The sequence below is a fragment of the Sinocyclocheilus anshuiensis genome, unplaced genomic scaffold, assembly GCF_001515605.1.
Source record: "Sinocyclocheilus anshuiensis isolate Anshui unplaced genomic scaffold, SAMN03320099.WGS_v1.1 scaffold140, whole genome shotgun sequence".
Taxonomy (NCBI): domain Eukaryota; kingdom Metazoa; phylum Chordata; class Actinopteri; order Cypriniformes; family Cyprinidae; genus Sinocyclocheilus; species Sinocyclocheilus anshuiensis.
Window position 1 is genome coordinate 1,838,210 of NW_015554147.1, and position 21,999 is coordinate 1,860,208.

The window sequence follows — 21,999 nt, forward strand, 5'->3', positions numbered from 1 at the left end:
TTTTTTTTTGTATTAGCCGTATATGGTGGCATCTCACCTGTGTGTTTCCTGCCGTGCATCTGCAGGTGGGACAGTTTGAAGTATCTCTTACTGCAGCCAGGGTAAGAACACATGAAAGGTCGTTTCTCACTGCTCTCTGATGATTTAATGGAGGGAGTGATGCCTGGTACACTCCGCACATCCTGGAGAGAAAAAAAAAACAGGGAATAATTGGCAATCAACAAACTCTATTTGCCAATTCTGCTGCACTTCTGAGCCTTTGTTTGTTTTGACTTCTGCGTTACCAAACCCCGGATGAGTTGTGCATCTGAACAAACCCTCTTATCTTGTGGCCTGTTAAATATCAATTTAGCTTTTAAAAGGCTTTAGAGGAAAGCTTTAAACTAAAGTTATAAACATACATACATGCACACTATTCTCTGGACAGTATCAGCTTTCTCAAGCTCTGATGGATGTTGATTCAGGCCAAACACACACTACAGACTGAAGTAGTGTCAGACTGATACACTTCGCCTGCTCCGGACGCATATAAAGCTCTTTTGTCCTGCTCTCTGTTTAACAGGCCTGAATAATCAAACACACTTTTACTCTAAACTTCACGCTTGTGGTGCGCTCTGTGTCCTGGTCTTGGCAGAGCTGCAGAGAGGGAAGTGTGTATGTGGCCTTGATCTAAAACACCAGTGTAAGTGTGTGTTGAGAGGATATTTATCCATAATAATCCAGCACTACTCACTGAGCATATGTTCAAAAGATTTTTTTAATATAAATTGATACCTTTATTCAGCAAGGATGCATTAAATTTATTAAAAGTGACAGTATAAACATTTATAATGTTACAAAAGATTGCAAATAAATGGAATACGTTTCAATTTTAAAAACGTAAAGAATCTTGTTCACAGTTTCCACAAAAATATGAAGCAGCACAACTGTTTTCAGCATTGATAATAATAAGAAATGTTTTTTGAGCAGCAAATCAGCATATTAGAATGATTTCTGAAGGATCGTGTGACACTGAAGACTGGAGTAATGATGCTGAAAATTCAGCTGCGCATCACAGGAATAAATTACATTTTACAGGATATTCAAATAGAAAACAGTTATTTTAAATTGTAATAATATTTCATAATATTATAAAATAAATGCAGAGCTGGAGAGACTAAAGAGAAAATCTGACACCAAGCTTTTGAATGAAATATAAACTATATACAATAAATATATATTATATAATTATATTTGTATATACCATAATATATACAAATATGTATATAATATAATATTATAAATATATATATACACACACACACACACACACACACACACATGTTTATTATAAATAATAAATACTGCCAGCGCACTTTATGGTTATATTTTTGTGAGAATGCAATATGTGTGTGTACAGGTAGAAATGATATGTGTCTCTGTGTGTGTTTGAGTATGTGTGTTTTGCGATCACCCACCTGTACTCCTCTGAACAGACCATGGGTGTGTATGTGATACTGAGTGCTGCATCTGTACACCAGCGGAGCTCCTGCAGACGCTTCGGCCTCATAACCGCCACTGTGACTGGACACAAATCCAAAGACAGAGAGTAGTTACACAACACACACCACTCACAGAGAGCAGAGAGACAGAGACCCCTCAAACAGAGCTGACATATTATTCAGTACGACATGTATAACCAATAAGATTCTCAGAAAAGACAGATTTGAACGTGTTAAGAGCTCTGCTAAATATGCATCAGCTTTTCCTCCTTATTAACAAAAGGATGGTGTGATATCCAAAAATAACTGTAAAAATGCCTCAACTGTCATAAATGATAGCAAGGGGGACTGTTAGTCTGGAGGGGGATTTGTAGTGTGGCCAGTAACAGATGAAGAGCTGTTTTCTTTGTCCGACTCGCTTCACATCTCAAGACTACACAATCAGCCATTGCTGGTCCAGTCCTCCCACAGCCCAACCATTCATCCGTTCAGTAGATAAACACCTGGTTGTCATGGCATTGGGGGTGAGGAAGGTGGATACCAAATCTTTTATCTGGACAGCCGGCATAAATATTCTGTCCAGCATCCCAGTCACCTACTCCAGTGGCAGAGTTCATCTGTCTATAGACAAGCTCACATACACTCAATCGCTCAAAAACAACACAAAATTCCCACAGTGCTTTGGGACGTTCCCCTCTGCCCTTCAGCTAGTCTACATCTCTTCATTTCAACATCTCTCTGTCTCTCTCACACACAAAATCATGCTACCCTGAACTGCCCCTTCAACACATCCAAGGTCAGACACTCTATCTGGGTTGGACTGGTTGACTGAGCAGGATCCATTCCTATCTCCTCTGCTGTCACCGCAGCATAATTCATGCTCCTACTTCAGTCTGTACTTTTGTTTCAAAGTCCAGTACAACATCAGAGGACAGCGACGCCTTCCTTCAAAACAGACACTAATTAGAATAGGGCACAGGACGGCAGAGAAGACGAAAAGAAGATGAGAAGAGAGGTGAGGAGGATGTAAAGATAATGTGGGCTGTCTTTCTGTCCTTCTTAAGGAAAGGAAAGTTTTGGACAAGACAGGACGGGACAAGACAGGACAGGACAGGACAGGACAAAACAAGATGGGATGGGATGGGACAAGACAGGACGGGACCAGACAGGACAGGACAGGACAAAACAAGACGGGATGGGATGGGATGGGATGGGATGGGACAAGACAGGACAGGACAGGACAGGACAGGACAGGACAGGACAGGACCGGACAGTACGGGACAAGAAAGGACAGGACAAGACAGGACAGGACAAAACAAGATGGGATGGGAAGACAAGACAGGACAGGACAGTACAGGACAAGAAAGGACAGGACAAGACAAGACAAGACAAGACGGGACGGGACAAGACAGGACTGGATGGGACACGACAAGACAAGACAAGACAGGACAGGACAAAACAAGACGGGATGGGACAAGACAGGACAGGATGGGACAGTACGGGACAAGAAAGGACAGGACAAGACATGACAAGATGGGACGGGATGGGACAAGACAAGACAGGACAGGATGAGACAAGACGGGACGGGACGGGAAAGGAAAGGAAAGGAAAGGAAAGGAAAGGAAAGGAAAAAATTTGAATGAATTGGAATTCTTTTTAAAAGCGCAGGTGTTGATATGAGACCGAGTCTGTACCTCTTTATGCTGGGTGTCAGCGAGCTGACGGGATTCCAGGTAACACATTCCAACTGAGACGCCATTTGGTAGAGATTATCACTGCCAGGGCAGAAGAGATAAATCACAGTCATGTGACCTCATTCTTCACTGCTCAAGAAGCACAACACTTTTAAAAAGGGAAGGGATACACCAAAAATAGGAATGAAAAAAGCAAAAGACAGAGAAAGAAATTGAGGATTTTGTTTTTTAAGACAATATTTTTGTTCATTCAGTGTTATTTTTCTGGTTACTAGGCTGATTTGAAGTGCAGACATGTCTCTTTCTAATCTTCACCACTGATTCATAACTGTTTTCTAAGGAAGCAGCAAAACTGGAGGCTTGTTACATCCGCTGCGTTTCACCACATGTTGTGAAGTGTTGCATCTCAGCTAGCTCTCACATGGTCCTGGCTGGCGAGTCGAGTGCCTGGCACAGTCACGTAATAGTGTGATGTCACAATGGTTTCTGGGTATTGTGGGAAGGATTTGGGGAAATTATCTTGACACATATGCTGTCTGTCCCTTTTCTGTGGGCTGAAGTAGCAGTTTTTGAAGGTCAGACAGTTTCTTTGAGATACAAAATGTATCAAATTATACACTATTGTTTATTATTATTTAACAATAATGATGATGATCTAATAATAGTTGTTGTAGTTATAATTATTTAGTTAGTTAATAATTTATAGTTAAATAATAATAATAATATAATATAATATAATATAATATAATATAATATAATATAATATAATATAATATAATTAATATAATTAATATAATATAATATAATATTTTAATCGGAAAATAAAGAAGTCATGGTGGGGTTTCATTATTACTTTATGATTGGGTGCCACATTGCTTCCCAATAAATTGCTTTCCATTCCAGCTCATACCAGTGTTTCAAAATGCAAAAGATAGTTTCTAGGCCAAACACTAATGAAATATAAGGTGGAATTTCCCTTTTCGCTCCCTTATAATCTCACTTTATTGGCAAGAAATGGAGGTTCGTGAGGTCACCGGAACACACTGCAACAGTACCCGGTTGATGCAAGTGAGTGAGTGTGTTTGAGTGAGAGTATTTTCTTGATTGAATGATTTCTGAAGGATCATGTGACACTAAAGACTGGAGTTATGATGCTGAAAATTCAGCTTTGATCACAGAAATAAATTACATTTGAACATATATTCAAATACAAAACATTTATTTTAAATTGTAATAATATTTCAAAATATTAGACTTTTGAAAACTGTAGTTTTGAATGGTAGCGTCAATTGTTATATACTGATATTCTGGTTTCCTCTCCTCTCCTTATAATAAAGTTCATCTTTTGAATACATAACTCTTTCTCTCTGTCCTCTCGTGTCTCTGGGGAGGGCCAGGCAGAGAAGGGAAGAGGAATTTGGAGGAAACGGGCAGTAGATCACTGTGAGTGTATTTTGGCCTGTTGAGAGCTGCTGTGCAGTTCTTAACCTTTGTGCAGACAGCAAGACTCACTGCAGACTTACTCAGGATTTATCTGAGCCATCCAGACTGGGCCTCACTGACGCTCAATTTCAGTCACTCAGAAACCAGAAGGGGCTGTGCCACGGTGAAGACACAAATCAGCAATATACATATTTTACTTCTTACACTAATTAATGTGCCTTTTTTAAAGAATGTTCCGAGTTCAATACAAGTTCAGCTATATCAACAGCATATACTGCATGACGTGCTGTTAATTACCACAGAAAAGAAACAGTAAAAACAGCAAAAAATTTTTAGTATGACACATACAATGGAGATCTATGGGGCAAAGCATTGCACGGGAATAACCATTACAAAATACACACTGTGTAACAATTTAACAATTATTTCAAACAAATATCCAAAACTATCTGAATAGTTTTAGCATGTTAATGTATTGGTTTTTGGCAAACTAGATCTACTATGCTGCTGCTGAGCCAGTATGGACTTTCTACTGCCAATAAATACACAACTATGAGCATGTAAGATATGCTGCTGCTGCATGAATAGACACTCATAAATACAGGTGGAGCTGGAGGAGGTGGAGGGTTTTAGAGCACGAAAAGTCAATTATGTCAATGATAGCAAATGATGGTCCTCATAGGAGATTGCATGTAAAGGACCTACTAAGGCATGAAGATGTGAACAATGTGAATTGTACAAAGCACTAAATAAATTTGACTTGATTTGGCATATTAGACTGCACCATCTAAAATGACTAAACTAGATATATGTGTTAACATGGCACTAATTTGCTAAAATCACTTACTACCATTGTTGTGTACTGTTAATATATATCCAACTTACTATACAGTTAATATATATCCACGTTTTAAACACCTGTCATGGACATGTAAAGCCAGTACAACATTTGTGTTTCATATGACATGAGAAAGGGAAATTATGTTGGTTACGCAAAAAAATAAGTATATCCTCCTAACACTAAAGCAATCATTTAGATCATTGTTCTTAATTTTTTTTTTTTTTTGACTCCATGCAAGACCGCCATTGTCCGTAACAATATTCGAAGGCCCCATGACCTTTCCATTTTTTTTACCCACTATGTCTACACTATAAAATATTTTAGAGCTTGGCATAACTACAAAAATGTATAACATGGCCATGCAGTTATAATATTTAAAGCAATTTGCATGATCCATGGGAATTCTGGTTCTTCAAAGGCAAAAACTGTTGTTGAAGGGTGAAATGGAATTTTAAAAAAAATACGCATATAAGAGGTTACTCTACAATAAAAACATATTGCACATAAAACAACATGAACACATAAGTTCACTTGCATCTCTGAAAGAGACAACATCCCTTGAAACATGTGTTCATGACAGAGAGTGAAAATAAGGATAGAAAATGATCATCTTTACAAATATTTGAATTTTTTTGATGCAAAAAACTTCATAAGCTAACCTCTAGAAACATAATAGATCTGAAAATGCATTCCATGACCCATTTAAAGCCTGTTTGTCTTATTTTAAATAATTGTAGGTCATTTTGAGCAACCCCTTGGAAGTTTCCTGAGGCCCTCTGGTTGAGAGCCACAGATTTAGACAATATGCGGCCTAACATTTCTGCTTTTGAACCCTCCAGAATGCCTTTGAGACTTCTGCATGTTTTTGCAGACTGAGGGACAAGCAGAAATTGTTTTCTGTGGCACGTCTCAGAAGCTGTCGTTAGATAATATCCAGGAATATCCCTTTATTTCAACAGTTGCATAAACAATTCGGCGTACTTTTGTAACTTCTTGTAATTCGTGGCTGCTGCCTCTATGATGCAATTTACTGCACTTTTATTGTTATCATTTCATGCACGATGAATCACACCTTGCGAGTTATTAACTCAATAATAATGCAAGTAAAGTTTCAAAACTCATCATTAGGAAATCATGTATTTTTTAATTACGTGTCTTATTACACTAATAATCAACGGTAAAGAAGGTACCTGTTGAAGCTATTTCTCAAAAGACTGTCAGGAGGACTGTGGCACCCGTAGACAGGCGGTGGGACGGAGTACTGCGGCTCACCTGCATATTCACAAAATCAAAGCACACATTACAACACTCAAAGAGCATATATATCAGCAATATCTGAAAGAAAGTCCTCTTCAAAGATCTCATACTAGAGTACTGTTTACAAGTGAAACAAAGCGTTTTACAGTAGAGCTAACAGAGAGTGCGGCCTCATCTTTACTGCGGTTATCCAAACAGCGCAGGGCTCCCTGCGACCATAAAGCAGTCAGCTCAGAGTTTCTGAGAGCACTCTGTTCATTTCTTAGGGCAATAGACAGGGAATCAGTCCCTCGGCAGCACTAAACATTCTTCTCCACATCCACAATTCTGCTTCCTCCTTTCAGCTGCCCGAGAAAGAGTGGTGATCATTCATGCCAGCATAATTTATGCTTAATGAACTTAAAAACTGTTGCATACAGTGTTTTGAGTGTTCGGGGAAGGAGACAGAGAGGTAAAAAAGAGAGCGAGAAGAAAAAAAATCTGAGTATTTACTGCCCTAACATTAAAACTCCATCTAACACTTAACCTTGAGATGATCCTTGCGGATAGTGATCTCCAGATATCTATTCGTCTTATTTGTCATACTATACTTAAATACACACTCACGAATTCACTCTGTCCTGCACAGCCCTTCTGAAAAAGAAGTACACTTTCGCATACTTTTAAAAAGAGATCTTATTTATGGAAATAATATATATTAAAAAAATACACGGGCACTTTTCGGATATCTAATTGCATGCCATTTGCAAAATGAATGAAAATGTATTACAGCCTAATTTTATATTAATGCAATTAGTTGAATGTAAGAGTGATTTTTTTGACCCACCAAGTCCATTTTTACATGCAATTATTTCTATTGTCATTTGAAATATGGTTAAAATGTACTGACAAGCATTTATGGTAAACTAAAGTACACGTTCATATCATTTCTATTGAAACTTGCATGTCATGTATTTAAAAATATATATGTAATTAAACATTTGTGATGATGAAGTTGCAATCAGAACTTTTAAAATATAACTGTAAGATGTGTATATTTAAAATATAGATGTACGGTCAAATAACACACTAGAGTTAAAATTATAATAAAGTCCTGTACAAGTGCATGTATAGTAATAGTCATTAAAGCATGACAAAAGATTATTAAAACAAAATGTACTTTAAAGTAAAACCTTTAATTTGACATTACGACAAAGTACACTTTTTAAAAGTGTACATTAAGAAACATGGTCAAGAAAGTGTACTCCCTTTAAGTACTTTTTTATTTGATTAACCTGCAGTTTTTAAATATATATATATATATTGTAAATCAACCTGCAAAAGACTTACTTATGTTTGCCTCCTAATATTCTTATTATTTACTCATCATTTATTCAAAGGCATTTACTGCTTCAAATGCCACAATGAGAATATATTTCCCTTACCCATGCTGCTTTGGGGGGACATGGGGTCCTCGTGTTTGAAGGTATTGTTGGGGAATGGTGGAGTGTGGTGAGGTGTGTGTCCGTAACTGGGAGCTCCATCTAATGCTACTGTACCATAACCTGAGAGAAAGAGACAAAGAAAAACAGAGAACAAATTAGTGTGTTTGTTCTCAGCGAAATCCACATTTTCTCAGCTGACTCCATTCTTCCTATTGAAGAATAGCCCATTGTTCATTGTTGACAAGTGTTAAAAATGACAATAAAATTCTAACTAATGCAAGTAATCATCTGAAAATGACAATGTAAACATAGAAAAGGTTCCACTAATAGTCCTGACAAAATGTATTACAGTAAATACGCATCCCTCTCCAACTTATAATTCATCTGGTGCGTAAACCCGCTGGAGACCAATAAGCTTTTCCACTGAATCAATTTGTGGTTGTGACTTTTCCTAAAGTTAATCTAATGATAAATTACAGAAGTAGATACGTGAATCTTTGTACTGTGATTTAAACACGCTGCATTTAAAGCACACTAACATCAGACTTCTGTATTGTGAGCTCTCAGATTTAAAGGAGAGAAGCTCTTCAAGATGTTCACATAGTGCTGTAAGTCATCAACACAAAGAAAAAATTAATGCTAGATTGCAGAGAGAGACATTGTGTGAGACTTATTCAGCATGTGCAATAATTGTTGCATGAAATAAATGAATAAAGTCCAATGTTAATCAGCCACTGAGCCAAAACACTACAGAAAATGTCATTTCATGCTTCTAAACTTTAATACCATTTCATCTGACTTTTTTTTTTATAAACACTTTATCTCCAAAAAGTTTTTATTCAGTTGGTTTAATGTAAAATACCAATTTAACCCTTTAAGAAACATTTTAATCTACTTTCCTTTAGAACATCAGCTGTGTTCCCAAATGTTTTAAGGAGGTCAGAAGCGCCCTTCATAAAATCAATCTGGCAACAGAGAGATAAAATGGAAGATCCAGAACATTTATTAATCTGACGCAGCAGATATAAACCCTTTATGCAGAATGCAGTTTCATTGAAGCGGCTAAAACTGAGCACAATGGAATAATATAAATGTCAGCTGAATAGTATGGTTTTGTATTTTTTACATTCAAATCAAAAATGTGTATTTTATTTTTCTTGATTATCAGATATGAATCATATTCAAAGATATTTCATGTCTATGTGAATAATTTCATTTCATATATAATTACATTTATTACTATATTTATAATAAAATATAAAAATCATTTTAAAAATAAGTTTTCACTAACGTGTAGAACATTTAATTCAAATGCATAATTAATTCACTTTTCAGAAGTAATATTTTGAGGGTGATAAGAGATCCTCTATGAGCAATTCAGTATCAACAGCTCCGTAACTTCACAATCACACACCAGCTTAATGCAAAATCTCAAACATCTCACGTCCACTTTGAAGTTTCATGTTTTTTTATGTTTTTGACACCAACAGCAGAGACAAACAGATTTTGTGGCTCATGACAGAGAGACTGTGAGCCACGAGCGGGTCGGCTGTCTCACCCTGGTTGCGCGGGGCAGGAGGGCTGTCCATGCAGCCTGGCAGATAAGACCCGCTGGAGAACATCCTGCTCTGGCTGGACGGAGAATCAGCAAACGGCCCATGCATCCCTGTGAGCTGCCCCGAGAAGTGCACGGTGAAGGCCCCCAAACCGCAGTGCGGATCCTCGTGAGGGTCTGCGGGCCCCCAGCCCGGCTCCTGTTTGACAAAGGAGTGGGAGGGAAGAGATCCGTACGGGGAGGCAGGGTGAAAGTCCAGCATCGGTCCCCACTGCGGAGCTCCGCCGACAGGCAGGGAACAGTTTGCGTTCGGGACCGCAGGAAGCAGGGCGCTCAGGTCTCTGACGTCCGATCCCATCAGGCCACACGGCTCTGTCAGCATTTAGGAGGATTTTCTTTGTCGCAACACCCTTGAATATCTGCAGACTAGATTTCAAGAAGAAGGTGTCCGGTCCAGCAGAATGCGCGTTTATCTGCTTCTGAGATGGGAAGCACTGGTGAGGTGTTTGGAGCAATGCATTGGAGAGTTTGAGAAGGAGTAACTCCACTCTTGTACATTTGTCTGGGTCTATCAGCTCTAAAAACCACCCCACCATCTCCAGAGGAGGAGTCAGAGCTCGGGGTTGTGAAAAAAAAAATCACTTCTTCTGTACCTTACTCATCTTTTACTTGAACAGCACTTGCAGTCCTCTTCTGACTAATGCCTGGACATGTGTGTATGAATATGGGTGTGTGTGTGTGTGGGTGTTTGTTTGTTTAGTTAGCATGAAATCTAATTGTGTAAATGATGTTCCTCAGAGAACTTGTTTTGTTAAATTACTGTAAATATACACTTAATTTCACTCAAATGTTTATTAAAGTTTTAAAGTTACACTTTTATAAATAAAGGTTCTTTATTAGCATTGATGGTTCCATGAAGAACCTTTAACATCCATGGAAACTTTCCATTGCACAAAATGGTCTTTATAGTGGAAAAATAAAAAAATGGAACTGTTCACTTAATGGTTCTTTGAGGAGCCTAAAATGGTTCTTCTGCAGCATAGCTGCAAAAACTCTCTTTATGAAGCTTAATTTTTAAGAGCGTATAATAAGCCCACTCATTTCACCATTTGCGTTTCCCTTGGATCTCAAATATAAGTGCATTATATATGTTTAGAGTGTACTGAAATGAATGCAGATAAGGGTCTCCAACCGAAGTGTTGACTCTGTGTTCTCTGTGGGGAAGTATACATGAGTGCTATCTTAGGGATTTGTGTTGTCAGAGTGAAGATTCAATTAAGCTGATGGATGTGCACTGGGATTGGGCAACACTGTTGTGAAATACCAGCACCGTCTGTTGCCTGTTTGAAAAAACAAAGAGATGTGAATGAAAGGCAAAAGGGGATTTTTTTATTTTGTTAGTAAAAACTTGATGCTTCCTCTAATATGACATTTGAACATTTAACTCATGTATTTACATATACACACTAGTCTTAAACAATTGTAATGTTTTTGAAAAAATATCTTCTGCTCACAAAGGCTGCATTTATTTGTTAAAAAAAATACAGCAGAAAACTGTAAAATTGTTAAATATTATTACAGTTTAAAATAACTGTTTTCTATTTGAATATATTTTAAAATGTAATTTATTTCTGTGATGCAGAGCTGAATTTTCAGCATCATTACCATAGACTGTATAAAAACAGATCATTACTCCAGTCTTCAGTGTCACATGATCCTTCAGAAATCTTTCTAATATGCTGATTTGCTGCTTAAGAAACATTTCTGATTACTATCAATGTTGAAAACAGTTTTGCTGTTTTATACTAAACCGTGATTTATTTTTTTCAGGATTCTTTGATGAATGAAGTTTAACAGAACATCATTTATTTGAAATAGAAATCGTTTGTCACATTATAAATGTCTTATTTATGTATCACTTTTAATCAATTTAATGCACACTTATTAAATAAAAGTGTTCATTTCGTTAAAATATATATATCTCTTTGACTCCAAACTTTTAATCTGCAGTGTAGCCTAGCATATACATATAGTTCTGTCAGGACCACTATCGTCAAAGATGATTGACAATTAGTATTGATTTATCTGCCTGTTGTGAAGTTAGCTAAATTGCTTGCTCTCGATTTAGGTTTTCTCAAAGTATGAAAGTCATTTCAAGATTTCAAAGTCATTCTGGTGGTACACTGATTTCTAATAAGGCGCATGACTGTTGTTTCTTATGGAAGCCCGTTTCCACCACTGAATAAAAAATTTAAAAAAGGTAATTGCGACTTTTTATCAGAATTGTTTGTTATACAACTTTTTTTCTCGCAATTGCGAGTTTATATCTCGCAATTCTGACTTTTTATCTCACAATTCTGACTTTTTTTCACAGAATTGTGAGATATAAACTCGCAATTGCAAGTTATACAGTCACAGTTGCGAGTTATAAAGTCAGAATTGCGAGATATAAAGTCACAATTGCGAGATAAAAACTCGCAATTCTAACTTCTTTTCTCGCAATTGCGAGTTTATATCTCGCAATTCTGACTTTTTTTCTCAGAATTGTGAGATATAAACTCGCAATTGCGAGTTATAAAGTCAGAATTGCGTGATATAAACTCGCAATTGCGAGTTAAAGTCCGATTTTGGGGGGGGTAAGACTGATATGTTCTCAGAATTGCGAGTTTATATCTCACAATTCTGAGAAAAAAAGTCAGAATTGCGAGATATAAACTCGCAATTGCGAGAAAAAAAAGTTAGAATTGCGAGTTTTTATCTCGCAATTGCGAGTTTATATCACGCAATTCTGAGAAAAAAAAGTCAGAATTGTGAGATAAAAAGTCGCAATTACCTCTTTTATTTTTTATTCAGTGGCGGAAACGGGCTTCCATAGTTTCTTTCCCTTGCTTCCCTTGTTCCAGAAGTATGTAAGTTTGGCGAACGGGTACGAAATTCCGCGAAAAGGACGGATTGCTTTACCGCAGCAACAAATGCACGTGAACAGCGATCCACTGGAATTAAGATTCCACTCAACTTAACTGTAGGGGGCTCCAAAGTCGCAAAAATATACATACAGTTGCTTTAAAGCCACTATTAAACCAAAACTGACTAATTTATTTATACTTGCACTTTTTTTTAATTCATGTGCCCTTGTAATCTTTAATCAAAATAACCTCCCCTCCCTCTTGCAAAGACATGATGTCCTGTTCACCGTCATGAGGGCCTACATTTTTTCTTCTTCAATAAGCCGTTTCACTGGGATAGCCTATATCACAATAGCGAAGAAAAGAATCTCAACTTCCGTTTCACGCTGACTTTAACATAACCACCAACACCTCCTGGAACCAATTACTCAGGATATGTCTCCATTTGGCTTAGGTTCAGTCCCAATGAAGAGTCACAGACAGTGATGATGATGATGATGATGATGGTCTTTTGAAGAAGGTTCAGTCCAGTAGCCGCCTGAGCCGTCACCCTTTCTTTACCTCTTCACCCGTGGACATCTGGAGTGCTGGTCTGAAAATGTAAATAACGGTTTTGACGTCTGCTTGCTGAGAACTGGAGGTGTATGAGTGAGACAGAGTCCAGCAGAGCCGATTCCTCAATCCATGCATCATCTGCTTTATAACAGCCAAATATATTGGGGGAATTCCTTCATGGAGACATGAAGACCAGAAACCAGATTTCACTTTGCATTTGTATACAAATCATTCAGCAACAACCTTATCAAAGTTATACTGTGATGGACTGGCCACACATCCAGGGTGTTTATGAATTGAACTGAAGCTGAAATGATTTTTTTTTCATAACTGATGAATTTGCAACATTGAGTCACTGAACTGTACTAAATTAAACTAAATTGAGCTGATTAATGATACTATTTCCTTAGAGCTGCTTTGTAGCTAAATTGAATTTGAATTGAGTTTAATAATTGATGAACTTTGAAACAATGACAGTCAATGAACTAAACTGAATCAAAGTGAAGTCATTTCATAATCTTTGAACTTAGCAACCCTGTTATTATCTCGTTTATTACTGTGAAGCTGCTTTGAAACAATCTGAATTGTATAAAGAGCTATATAAATAAATGTGACTTAATTTAATCACAAAGCACCTAGAGGCTTATGACTAACTTTAGATTGTCAGGGAATAAATATGGCACTTATAAATCCGCTTAATAATATAACATTATTAATACAATTAGTAGTTTTTTTTTTGTTTTATAATAGCAATCAAAGATGTGCTATAATGTGAAAAACGTGCCAGCAGAAGTGAAACTGTGACAATATTTACCATATAATACGTCCTCCCTTATCTTATTGCTTCATTACACTTGGTGGAGCTCTTGGGAATAATAGTGATGTAATAGTTGACAGCAGAGGCCAGTGAAAGGTAAAAGGTCTCAAAGAGGTCAATTGAATGAATAACAATATCACAACTCCCTGTTCACTTACAGTAAAGTAGAATAGATTACATTCACTTCATTCAAGACGTTCAGGAAAATGACCATTTCTATTCGCTTAACGCTCCGTAAGATGAATTCCTTGTTGTATTCCTCATTTGTAAGTTGCTTTGGAAAAAAGTGTCTGCTAAATCAATAAATGTATACGTTCTAAGTGTTAATCAAGTGGCAAAAGCCAAAATATTTGAAAAGAAAGAACTGACACTGTTATTAAACTGAAATTAATCAACACTGAACTGACTTGAGCCGAATAATGACTCTATTGCCTTCTGTAGAGCTGCTTAGTTGAATTGAACCAGTTTCAAAACTGATGAACTTTGCAACATTGACACTGTTTATTGAACTAAATTGAAACAACACTTAACTAATTGAGCAAAATGTATATAGAGGGCTGCTTTACAGCAGAAATTGAATTTGTTTTAAAATCTATTAATTTTACAATGTTAACACTGTTATTTTCCTGTTTATTAATGTGAAGCTGCTTTGAAACAATCTGTATTAAGCTCAATTGAAATAAATGTGGCTAGACTTTAATAAAATGTGACACTTTCACATCTAAAGGAAATTCACAGAGAGTGAGAGATCAAAAAAATGATAAAAACCGTAAACATGTGACAAAGAAATTCAGTTTCACACAAACCCTTGGACATATGTCTGTGCATGAAAAATGAGTGAAGATTAGAAAAATTAAACAGAAACATTAAAGGAGACATAACTCAAGCCCTCCCTCCACTTCTGCACTCATGTGTGAAACCTTCTAACACAATGTTTCCCATTCCTTCACAACGCACTGAGAAACACTGCCAGGACTCTGGACGTGTGTGATGAGACTTGTTTTGCTTGTCTGTCACGTCACTAATCGGTTTTCTTCTGTAGCGTTCATGGGCACAAATATTACAACATCTCTAAAATCAAGATCACATGACACACTTACCGATATAAGCTCTGCAATGTCCTGTAACAGAGAAATTACCCTTTTCAAAAATGCTGCAAAGAAGAAGGGAAAATTAAGGAAGTGCCTGGGCTCCATAGAATAGGCTAGGATTTCGTAATCCAGTCACTATACACGTCAAAAGGTCCACAAAGGTCAATGTGACATGATGAAAAAATATCAGTATTAGAAATGGTGCCTGCTAACTATTAGCACTGCTTATTCTTAAAGGGGTCATATGATGCTGCTAAAAATAACATTATTTTGTGTATTTGGTGTAATGAAATGTGTTTACACTCCCTCACACTTACACCAAGTGCACAGTCAGCGTCTGGTCTATGACTAGGACTACTCCTTGATTCGGACGATCGACTTACCTGGACAACTTACCTCTATGATATTCTCCCCATCTCTGAAACTCCGGTTCACTGCTCCAGTCTCCAGGTCCCCTTGTGTTCGCCAACATCCTGAAAGATAGGATAACTGTCTGTAATATCCAGCGACTGTGGAATAGTATAGGGATATAAAACACTCATATTTCATTAAAATATCTTTGTGTTTCAAAGATGAATGAAAAATTAATGGATTTGGAATGGCAAGAGTTAGGAAATGATGACAGAATTTTCATTTTTTGGTGAACTATCCCTAAAGAGAAAGTATCAACCTTCAATGCATAACTCATCTTGTTGGGGAAAGATTTGATAATACTTTTCTAAATGATCAGATTTGGACAATAAAAGGGGGGGAACCCCAATAGACTGAAGAAGGAACACAAATTATATCTAGAGACCCGAATACAGACAAGAGGGTGGACTCTTTTGACTGAGGTCATACGCAACCACCTAGTAACCACCCAGAACACACATAAGTCATTATTTGCACTGTAAAAAAAAAAAATCTGTAACATTTACGGTAAAAATGGCAGATGGCTGCCAGGACTTTACCTCAAAATACAGTTGCAACATCTTACATTTTTACAGACTGAATTTCAATTTACAGTTTATATATATACTGTATATAAATATATACAGTGCCCTCCACTAATATTGGCACCCTTGGTAAATAACAACATGTTCAAATATGACAAATATAACAAATATGAACAAAGGCGGCTGTGAAAATAAATCTGCATCATTTATCTTTTTGATCTTTCTTTCAAAAAATTCACAACATTCTAACCTTTCATTGAAGTAAAACAATTGAAAGTGCGGGGGAAACTCACATTATGAAAGAAATGTTTTTCTCCAATGCATGTTGGCCACAATTATTGGCACCCCTAGAAATTCTTATGAGTAAAATATATCTGATGTATATTCATATTTAAAAAATTTTAGCACACCAGGTTGACTAGGAGCATGAAATTGTCCAGACATGACTTCCTGTTCCACAGGATTATGAATATGAGGAACACAAAAGCCAAATTCCCTTAATCATCCATCACAGAGTAAAACCAGAGAATATAGTTCTGATGTGCAGAACAAGATTGTTAAGCTTCACAAAATAGAAAGTGGCTGTAAGAAAGCAGCTAAAGTATTGAAAATCCCCATTTCCACCATCAGGGCAATAATTAAGAAGTTCCAATCAACTAAAGATATTACAAATCTGCCTGGAAGAGGCTGTGTGTCTATATCGTCCTAATGCGCGGTGAGGAGGAGAGTTTGAGTGGCTAAAGACTCTCCAAGGATCACAGCTGGAGAATCGCAGAGATTAGTTTAGTCTTGAGGTCAGAAAGCCTTAAAAAAAATCAAACAGCCCCTACATCACCACACGTTGTTCGGGAAGGTTTCAAGAAAAATCCTCCTCGCTCATCCAAAAACAAACTCCAGAATATTCAGTTGTCAGACACGAGTGGAACTTCAAACTGGACTGGCTTCTGTGGTCAGATGAAACTAAGAAAAAAAATAACTTTTTGGCAGCAAACCCACTAGATGTGTACCCCATGAAGAAGCATAATTTCAGTGAAAAAGCATCAAACGTGAAGTGTCTATTACAAACTATTGCTCTATTACAGTTTTTCACTGTAACAGGTTTTTACCATAGCATTTTTACAGTCTTATACAATTAAAATTGCAATCATTTTTACCGTGGTAAGCAACTAGTCAAGAATTACTGGCAGATCAGAAGGAATCTATTAGCACAAACAACCAGGAAAAAAACAAAACACTAACACTTATTATCACTCTTTGGCCCAATACAATGAAACCCTGCCTAGGATTGAACATTGTCACTGATCCAAGGCAATGCCTCCCTGGTGTGAATGTACAGAAATCAACTAAAGCACACAGCTGGGAGGGTTTATGGGGGAATTTCTCACCAAATCTAAAGATTGAGTCGTTCTCAGTGAGCGATTTTAAACATGCACAAGAGTTTGCTTCTTAAAGTGTGCTTTGAGCTGACCTGAAGATCAGGGATGAGTAAGATGATCCAGGGTCTATCAGACCGAAGAGAGATTACATCTGCAGAGAGATACAATTACAGTACAGTCACCACAGTAACAGAGAGGAGGCTCCTAAAAACAGACACACAAATCACTGAAGTTATTATCCTCTCACACTCATCAAAATATCTCTTTTCATCACATGTCCCTCTGTGTCATGCTGAACACTAAATGATTTGGCGGCAGCAGTGTTAATTTAGTATCAGAATCAGAAATACAATACAATTATAAAAAATATAATTGTATAAAAGTACAATTATAATATATATGTGTGTGTGTGTGTGTGTACCTGGTATTTATCATGTTATGGGGACCAAATGTCCCACAGCTATCTTTGTGAGGGCCGGTTTGAGATTTAGACCATCGGAGTGAGGACAAAAGTTGTAAAGTGAGGACATTTTGGCCGGTCCTCACTTTCTGAGACCCCTTTAAAGGACTGTTTGAGGGTCAAGACTTGGTTTTAGGTGTCAGGTTATAATTGGGTAAAGGTTAGGTTTAGGGTAAGGGTTTGGGTCAAGCACTTAGTTCTGATGGGTAGGTTTAGGGTAAGGAGCTAGAGATTGCATTGTGTCAATGAATGTCCTCACAAAGAGTGTGTGTGTGTGTGTGTGTGTGTGTGTGTGTTTGTGTAATTGGTATTTTCTGTTTTCATTTTATTTTTAGTTTAATTTTTAATTTAAGTTTATTCTTTTTTGTGTGTGTGTTTTGGTCATTTTTATTCATTATTTTTTAAATTGTCTATATAGTTTTTGTAAAAAAAAATCTGTTTTGTTTTAGTTATTTTAGTTCAAGTTAAATTCAATGAAAATGGGAAAGTTGCTCTGGCAACTAGCTGAATAAGTTAATTTTCTTTATATTTTAATTTATTTCAGTTAATATTTATTTTATTTCAAGTAACAAAAATGAATCACAGCCGTGCTGATATACAGCCATATCTCACTGCTACTTGTGTGATATTGCTCATATATGGTATTATATGTAGCAACCATATACTGTATGTAAACGATATATATTTTATTTAAATATTAAACTTTATAACAACAACATATGTGCAAAAAATCTGTATGTTTATACATGCTTTTGTTATACTTTTTTCTAAAAGTCTATCATTTATATTTACTTATATGATGTAAACATGCATTGACAGGTTTAAGGATGGATATACATGTACATAACATATCTCCAAAAAAGTATTAGGCATTCATAAGCTAGATATACAATATATATGTAAATTGTTCCAGTTTCTAAAAGGTTTCATATATTTTTAATTTGACAATTTTACATGTGCTTATATTGCATTTGCATATGAGGCAGAGCAGACAGCAGAACTGAACTTCGAAAGGAAAGGAATGCTTATATATCCTCTTTAGACAACTTCATGTCCGTGGGGTTAGCGGAGTGTGAAGAGCCTGGATCTTGTTGCGTTTTTTTCTTTTGCATGTTCATCATTAGCTCTTTTCTTAGCTCTGTGGTGAAAGTCTGCTATCTACGTTTCTGCAACCGCAGGTGCAAGTGAGTCAGTCCACAGAGGCCAAAAGGTCACAGATCAGCTGAGTTACAGTAAAGAAGTCTTCACCCTTGCACACCCAGCACACAGAGTATGAGACTTTCCATGAGAACTCGGACCAAAACCCCATTCCGTGTGATTTCATCACCGCATATTCTAAATAGATAGCTGGGATATAGTTGATGTTATAGGGGCCTAAATTTGAGATTTATGTATTTGATATATATTTGCATATAAAAACTTTTTTAAGTTATACAAGATTCAACTCAATTTTTTAAGCCAGTTTAATAAGTTGAAATAACCTGCACAACCAATTTGATTATACTTAAAAAGAAGTAGGTGGAAATTTGTTACAGTGTATTAAGTGAGTTTTAAATACACAATAACCAGGTTTATATATTTATTGTCAATAAAACCAATTTGTTTCAATCTCACACATTTCAGCTGAATATTGCTAATTTTACAGCTAGCCACATTTAAACATATTCATTTTAACAGAATACATTTAATTGTTTTCACAATAAAACAGATTTATGCTGATTCTAAGTTATTAGAATAGATGCATTTTTTTTTTTGTATTTAAATAAAATCAAATAGATGCAACTGGTCAATAATAAACTATACCATGATTTTGATTGGAGAAATCTTAGTTTCATTTTATGTATGACTGACAAATAGGTATCACATTAAGTTTATTAGTTTATGTTTAAACTGTGTAATTCAAATTGATGGAAATCTGATATGCAATTCAAATACATAAATCTTAAATTCAGGCCTAAATATTTTTTGAGCGTGATATCGTAGAGTTATAACAGCTCTGGACTTGTGTCCGGAATAAAACTGATTCCCCCAACAAAATAACTGTGGTCACCTTTACTGTTGCTCTGCACATTTTTATGTGATTTCATGCAATCAGGAATTTTGCATGAGGGAGAAATATTTCCTCAAGCAGATTTCAAGGTCCAAGATTGTGACCAACAGAAAATTGTTTGGTTTGAAAGTGACTTCTGTGTGAGCTGTGCTACATCGCTACTCAATATACCTTTTTTTGTCAGCTAAATTTTACAACTGTGACTGTGACCTTGAAGAACCTTTTTTTTTAACAACCCTCAAACTTGCTTGTGTAAGTAGAACTTAAGGTTCAAAGGCTGTTCACACCTAGAATGATAACTATAACTATAAAGTTTTAATATTGAGAATAGGGAAGTTCACACAGCTATTAAAATAACAACACAGAGGAACAATATCATTGGAATCACTTTCAGAACAATTTTTCCAACTGATGAATGATAAAAACACTGGCAGCCAATCAGAATCCATCCTGCTTTTAAGAACTTGAGCATTTCACGACATAAATGCATGCGTGCATTTTTAATGAACAGAACGTTATCATACTTTAGTGTGGATGCCAATATAGTTATATTTATAGTTCTTGGTGTGAACGGACCTTTACAAACATGTCATTGAAAATACATATACACAATTTTTTTAATTATTTAAATTATTTAAATCTTATTTTAACAAATTAAAACGTTTTATCAGGATCAATAGAGAGCATCAAACTGAAAGTAATGTGTCCTAAATACAGTACATACAACTAGAAAACAGTTTGTATAACTTAAATTATTACAGTTGATACACTAAATTAAACATCCCTTCATCACAGCAGTGACTATCGCTAAAGCAAGAAGCTATGCAATCAATGATCGAAGATTATGCAATGCAACTTAAAAAGTAATTTGGCTCCTAAAATTTTCATTTTAAGAGCCGGTGACGCTAATGTTTTGTTTTGGGGGTTTTTTGTCTGGAGCCCTGCTTTGACTTTCTTAATGACAGAAAGGTCACAGATGATATTTCTTCATGCAGGATGACCAGTGACTCATAAAACACTTCCAGCTAGAGAACACACTCAATCCAATTCCCTTAAGTAACAGGGTTGTCACTTTAGTCATCTGGCAGACATGTAGACATGTTAACTTAGACATGTTAACTATAGACAGCAATCTTACACATACAGTACACACGCTTTCCAGGGAAACCTCGTGTGGTGCTAATGCACAATGCAGATTGGAAACTGTAATAATTCCAGTAATATTCATTGCATTCTAACATCTTCCCCACTTTGGTAGTTGGCATTTGTCCCACATTCCTGTCCAGCCCCCCATCTGTTCCTGTGCACCAAGAATCAAGTCACCCTCGGTGTGTGTGTTTCACTCAGGCGTGGCACTTTCTGATGAGGTCAGTGACCTTGCTGACAGAGGAGAACGGTCCTGATATGGGGAGGTGAGGAAGGCGGTAACACAGACTGTGGGAAGCAGAGACTGGATGGTCTATTTTGTATCTATCACACTAAATAGGTCATAACCCAGAAAGAAATAATCAAAAAGAGCCGCTATGCAATCAATGATCGAAGATTATGCAATGCAACTTAAAAGTCATTTGGCTCCTAAAAATTTCATTTTAAGAGCCGGTGACTCTAGTGTTTTGTTTTGGGGGTTTTTTGTCTGGAGCCCTGCTTTGACTTTCTTAATGACAGAAAGGTCACAGATGATATTTCTTCATGCAGGATGACCAGTGACTCATAAAACACTTCCAGCTAGAGAACACACTCAATCCAATTCCCTTAAGTAACAGGGTTGTCACTTTAGCCATCTGGCAGACATGTAGACATGTTAACTTAGACATGTTAACTATAGACAGCAATCTTACACATACAGTACACACGCTTTCCAGGGAAACCTCGTGTGGTGCTAATGCACAATGCAGATTGGAAACTGTAATAATTCCAGTAATATTCATTGCATTCTAACATCTTCCCCACTTTGGTAGTTGGCATTTGTCCCACATTCCTGTCCAGCCCCCCATCTGTTCCTGTGCACCAAGAATCAAGTCACCCTCGGTGTGTGTGTTTCACTCAGGCGTGGCACTTTCTGATGAGGTCAGTGACCTTGCTGACAGAGGAGAACGGTCCTGATATGGGGAGGT

At 36.7% G+C, this 21,999-nt stretch overlaps 1 protein-coding gene across 1 annotated transcript in view; it reads right to left on the reverse strand.

Moving 5' to 3' along the window:
- The window catches only part of wt1b (WT1 transcription factor b), a 13,999-nt gene extending 3,762 nt beyond the window's left edge, over positions 1 to 10,237 (reverse strand). The window contains exons 1-7 of the mRNA XM_016463263.1: positions 9,699 to 10,237; positions 8,141 to 8,260; positions 6,650 to 6,731; positions 5,754 to 5,756; positions 3,176 to 3,256; positions 1,458 to 1,563; positions 38 to 182 (exon numbers count right to left, since the gene is read on the reverse strand). Coding sequence (XP_016318749.1) covers positions 38 to 182; positions 1,458 to 1,563; positions 3,176 to 3,256; positions 5,754 to 5,756; positions 6,650 to 6,731; positions 8,141 to 8,260; positions 9,699 to 10,077 — 916 coding nt within the window. The 5' untranslated portion in view covers positions 10,078 to 10,237. The remainder of the gene's footprint in view (positions 1 to 37; positions 183 to 1,457; positions 1,564 to 3,175; positions 3,257 to 5,753; positions 5,757 to 6,649; positions 6,732 to 8,140; positions 8,261 to 9,698) is intronic.
- Between the last annotated feature and the right edge of the window lie 11,762 nt (positions 10,238 to 21,999).